This window comes from Trichechus manatus, unplaced genomic scaffold (genome assembly GCF_000243295.1).
Source record: "Trichechus manatus latirostris isolate Lorelei unplaced genomic scaffold, TriManLat1.0 scaffold00016, whole genome shotgun sequence".
NCBI lineage: Eukaryota > Metazoa > Chordata > Mammalia > Sirenia > Trichechidae > Trichechus > Trichechus manatus.
The window spans coordinates 23246816-23252815 of NW_004443952.1; the positions used below are offsets into that span (position 1 = coordinate 23246816).

Genomic DNA, 6000 nt, shown 5'->3' on the forward strand with positions numbered 1-6000 from the left:
AAGAACTACATGGTGCCCGGCTACCACTACCGACTGCTCTGACTGGGATCACAGTAGAGTGTCCCAGACAGAGCAGGAGAAAAATTATAGAACAAAAAATCAAATTCACAAAAAGACCAGACTTACTGGTCTGACAGAAACCAGAGGAACCCCCAAGGCTACGGTCCAAAGACACCCTTCTGAACTGGAACTGAAGCTATTCCCAGAAAACACCTTACAGCCAAAACATAGACAGACCCATAAAAATAAACAATAATACCCAAGAGGAATGTGCTCTTTAGAACAATCAATTACTGAAGATCAAAAGGGTAACATTTGCCCAAAAGCAAAGATGAAAAGGCAGGAAGGGGTAGAAACTCAGGAAGAAAGGAAACAGGGAACCTAGGACGGAAATGGGGAGAGTGCTGACACATCGTGGGGAATGAAACCAATGTCATGAAACACTTTATGTATAAACTATTGAATGGAAAACTAACTTGCTCTGTAAACTTTCACCTAATACACAACAGAAGATTAAAAAAGAAACATCTAAACGTGAGCTGTTTTGGTTTAAGAATCTAGTCGTCTATCTTTAGCCAAACTAAGATTTTTAATAAACTATTCTGATCTATCATCTTATTATAATAGACTCCTAAGTAGGAATAGGAGCCCTGGTGGCACAGTGGTTAAGAGCTATGGCTGCTAACCAAAAGGTTGGCAGTTCAAACCCACCAGCTGCTCTTTGGATACCCTACTGGACGATTCTGTTCTATCATACGGGTCGCTGTGAGTCAGAATCGACTTGATGGCAACGGGTTTTGGTTTTTGGAAGTATAAATAGGTATGGAAATTGATAAATCAACTCATTTCTTAATTTTTTTCCAAAGGTAGTTTGTAAAAATTTAAAATCTGAACCCTATAGTAATTTTTTAAATAAAAATAAGGTAGTCTATAAAGAATTAGCTAAGAATAGCTTAATTAATATTTGTTCAACTTAAAGTCTTTTAAAATGATCAACAAGAAGTATATAAAATTTGAAGTTAGTAAAAAATGTTCTTATTACCAGCAAGTTCAAGTTATTAAAATAGAAAAGCTATCACTGTCTATTAGTAGTATTAAACACAAAATGGTATACATACTATCATATATTAAATGCATTTTAAAAATAATGTAAAATAAAATAAATTACAAAAGCAATTATAACACACAGGGCCCTCAACATTGACATACTTCTCCTATAAATAAGAACCAGTATTTGTCAATCTTAGAGATAAAGCTTAATGAGACAATATATGTAAAGTGCTTTGTGCTCCCTTGATAAAAGCTGATATGGCTAATAATGCAAGGGGGGCAGGGAGGAAAGATGAGGAGGGAAGAATAAGGAAAACATACCGTGCAAATATGAGGCCAGTGTTCAAACTGCTGTAAAATTTCTTGATTAAGTTCTTCTTTATATAACTCTTTGTAAAAATGTGGAAGCTTAGATATCCAAATGCCATTGTTATGCTTGTTTAGTATTTCCTTTATGCGATTTTGAACCTCATCCATTTTATAAGTGTTAGAGGCAGGAGGCGTGACATTTGGTTTTTCAACAGTCTGATTTAAATTATCTTTAAATTAAAAAAATCATAGAATTAACAAAAATACTTAACATTTTAGATTATCCCCATCACCTAGTACTTTACCTGTCTTTAGGCTCTGCTATATTACAGGCTTGTGTGGGTCAAGGGACTTAGAAGGGATCAGGGTTAGGCAAAGGAGCTCCAGAAAAACCTCATTCTAAGTTTTAACTCTGAAATAACTAGCAGGGTCAACAGACACCCACAGAGAGAACCTAGCCCCTTTATTTTGCATGGGTGCTTCATAGTTTAAACATCAGGATGACTTGCTACAAAAAGAATAATGAAGTTTATTTAACCAACCATTTTCTAAGTGCAACTAAGTTAATTTTTAGACAATGTTGGGATATATGCAACGCTGAATATAAGCTATATTCCGCAAAGCATAAGAATAATGTCTTAATAGTAAGACTGAAGAACATTTCGTAGAAGATAAAAAATGGTCCAGGCTTTAAGAGAGAATCAATTTTCCCCTTTAACAGAATAATTTAGCAATACACAGAAGTCCAAAAATTGCTCCACCTACAATAATCCTCCTAGCCTCAGTGTATAAAGATAAATAAAATGTTTGGACCCCACAGATAATTGTTAACAATATTCATAAATGAATATTTATAAAGTTCTGGTTAGTCCTCTTACCCATGTTTACTTTCTATTTAATGGCTGAATTAACATGCTGAGAATAAAGAAATTTGAGTGTTCACTATAGCTGACAGCTCTGGTATTTTAAAAACTATGAAATTCATTCTAAACCTATTCTAAATTTCACTGAGCTATAGATCAGAATATATTAAATGTTACCACCTACAAGTAAAATACATTATTTTAATTGGATAGTATTTTTGCTAGGATTTAATAATTTTTATTTTATTTTACTTTTTAATTGGCTGGTGGAGGCATACAGGCTAGTCTGGGGCTGTTGGCCTTGGGGGATGTGAGGATGCCAAAGGCTAAACTATCCTCCAGGATGTCCAGACGCTGACACTGCTTTTCCCACTGCAGGGTAGGAGAACCTGGGGCTTTGGTGAGAGTGAGTTTGACTCAGAGAAAGAAGGGTCCTGGCTGTCCATAAATATTTCCTATTTAAGGGCATAGCTAATTTATTTAAGTTCTTCCCAAACAATGACATAAAGGGACTGGGGAGAGGGAAAAGATGAGTCTCTCAGAACGGGCAGACCCTCCATTACTGAGACAGAGTCAGCAGCTGACGGGGAGTTGGAGGCTTTGTAAATGTGGCTGTTCAGTGGGGCCACCAGAGTCAGCTAAGCTGCTGTATCTTTTGTTAAACAAATCAGGGAAGTAATCTAGCCTGCCAGCATGAAGGAGAGGTTGCGTGGACACGTGCATATCATGTCTGCCAGGTGATTCATAACTGTCCTAAAACAAATCTGCTTGGTTCTGCAGGAAAAGCTTATAGGAATTTAATCCTCTAAAAGGGTTTCAGGCAATACATCTGCAAAAGTAATTCATATAAACAAAAATCATATTGTTAACTAATTTTCATAATACTGACTTTACTGACGAGTCATGTTTCAGACTATACATATGTAAAAGTAATTCATATAAGCAAAAATCATACAAGAGATATGTTCTGGTACAAAATAATAATTTCAACTTGGTAAGAATCACACTTAAAGCAGCATTTCATTTAAAATCACATTTAAATTTCCTGAAGTATAAGTACTGGATCTGAAAACAGTGTTCCTCAGGGTGGGTCTATGAGCGGGGGATTCACACATGGGTGGGAGGAGGAGATGAGTGAGAGTATTTCTAATCATCAGATTCCTTGACTTTATTATGTGTCCTATTGTTTCCTTACCTGAGAGCCTTTTGGGATTTTACAACCTGAGTAGTCATTTATATTTATGCTTAGATGCTTAGTGGTCACTGCACTCAGTTTAAGGTGACAGCTTTTAAACAGTAGAGGATTTTAAGTTCTTGAATTTAAGTCCTATATTTACATATTTTAAATCCAGAGCAGGGGGCTTCCTTTAAGTGAGGCCTCTAATTGATGTGTGCCAGGCTAAGGAAGGTCACAGTATCTCTCTGCAGGTCACTGTGGAAGCGAAACAGAGGTCTGTTGTGAGACAGGCCTCAAGTCAGAATAAGAGTGATCTCCTTGGAGGTATTATTTTCTCTTTAGATCACTTCAATTCATGACTAAAAAATTGGGAAAGATGGGAGGAGAGATACATTCAGAACAAGAGAAGGTGAGACCAGATGGAAAAGGCCATCATCCGATATTCTCCTTGGGGCTCTGAGGTTCCAGACGCCAATATGTATCATGAAGATAATGTTTGGAAAACTTACCGCTCATTTCCTTACTACAGGTTCTTGACAGATGCATCTGAAAAGCTGGCGGAAGAGATGCCTTTGGACTAAACCTAAGGTGCAAAAAATAAATAAAATAAAAATTCAAATAGCAAAGTCTACACCAAGTTTTAAACACCGTGCTTTGAATTTAAAGTCTCTGGCATTGAACAGCAAAACAAGTCATTAAAATATTTCAAACTCAGCAAAAATGAAACCTGGCATCATCATTCATGCTTCATATTTACCCAGTGAATGTTCATATTCCCTTTAGTTAAAACCAAATTTAAACTAGGTCTTTAAAGTTATTACTTAAAAACTTCGTTCAGAACTTGGACATTAGAATTCCAATTAATCATCTTTAAGGGACTAGCAAAACAAAATAAAGAAAACCATGCAAAGAATAAACTGAAAATAAAGAATATTTCGGAAGATAACTTAAAAAAAAAAAAAGGAATGACTTGCATCACCAGACATTGAAATGCACTATAAAGTTACAATATTTAAAATAGTTGAACAGATGAGGAAAACAGTAGAAAGCTTAGAGACACTCAATTTACATTATATCTTAGCTCACGATAAAAGTGGCATTTAAACCAGAGAAGGAAGTGATTGCTCAAATAACCATTTGGAAAAGAAGAAACATAGATCCCTATTTTGTACCCTCACCAAAACAGTTTTTATACAGATTATATCAGATATTTGCATGAGGAAGATTTTTCTAAATATAAGGACAAGTAAATAAACCACAAAAAAAGGAATCATTTGTGTTCATATATGTCTTCCTCACTAGACTCTTAAGTGTTTTAATTACTTGCATTCCCAGTAGCTAGGGCAGTGCTTGGTACACAAAACGGAAAGTGAATGTTGTAAGAATGAATAGCATGAATGAATCAATCACTGTATCTTGTCCAGAAGTGGGCATAAGATTAGAGTGGGTGATTATGACACAGTACACATTTTCCCAATTTTTGAATAGTATGGAATACTCTAAAAATTAGATCAATTCTTTCAAATGAAGCACATTTCCTCACAACATTTTAATTCTAAAAGAAATGATTAGATTCCAGACCACCAATAAAGCTTATTTCATATATGATACTATGCAATTGTAAGAGCATCGTATTTGTGGATAAATGCATTTAGGTAATAACAGAAGATGCCCAAAACATATCCAACTCCTACCTTTACAGAACTGGTAGGAAGACAGCACTCCTTTCCCCTGTATCAGCCCTAAAAATGTAAACTGGAACCTTCCCTTGGATTTGAGTCAGCATCAAGAGCTCTAGTGGAAGGCAGAGGGATATGAGCAAAAAGTGAAGATACAGAGAGACTACGGAAGGGACTGCTATGGTTCAAGCATTGGTAGGTCTAATAGAGAGCAAAGAAAACAGCCCACATAGCAAAAGACAGATATTCAAGGAAACTGTAGAGATGCATGAAAACCAGACATAATAAAATAAGATGATAGAGATACAAATAATTTCATAACAATAAATATAAAAGATTTAAACTCACCTCTTAAAAGACAAAGACTTAGACTGGTCCAAAAAACAAATCTAAACATATACCATTTATTAGAGACACACTCTTATCCCACAAATATTTAAGAACTTACTACATGTCAAGCAGTGTGCCAGACAGTAATAATAAATCATAAACAAGAGTGACATGTCCCTCCAGGTCAACTGGCCTAACAAAGCTTATTAAGAAAATGTTCTGCATCCTACTTTGGTGAGTGGTGTCTGGGGTCTTAAAAGCTTGCAAGCGGCCATCTAAGATGCATCAGTTGGTCCCAACCACCTGGAGCACAGAAGAATGAAGAACACAAAAGACACAAGGAAAGTATTAGCCCAAGAGATGGAAAGGGCCACTTAAAACAGACTTCATCAGCCTGAGACCAGAAGAACTAGATGGTGCCTGGCTACCACCAATGATAGCCGGAACAGGGAACACAACAGAGAGTCCCTGATGGAGCAGGAGAAAGGTGGGGTACAGAACTCAAATTCTAGTAAAAAGACCAGACTTAATGGTCTGACTGAGACTGGAGGAACCCCAGAGAGCATGGCCCCTGGATTCTCTATCAGCCCAG

At 36.3% G+C, this 6000-nt stretch overlaps 1 protein-coding gene across 4 annotated transcripts in view; it reads right to left on the minus strand.

Moving 5' to 3' along the window:
- TDRD7 (tudor domain containing 7) overlaps positions 1 to 6000 on the minus strand; it is a 63679-nt gene that overhangs the window by 40366 nt on the left and 17313 nt on the right. For all 4 annotated transcript variants that reach the window (XM_004372243.2, XM_004372242.1, XM_023727488.1 and 1 more), the window contains 2 exons: positions 3909 to 3982; positions 1372 to 1589 (listed from right to left, as the gene is read on the minus strand). In XM_004372243.2, the coding sequence (XP_004372300.1) occupies positions 1372 to 1589; positions 3909 to 3982 (292 nt within the window). The remainder of the gene's footprint in view (positions 1 to 1371; positions 1590 to 3908; positions 3983 to 6000) is intronic.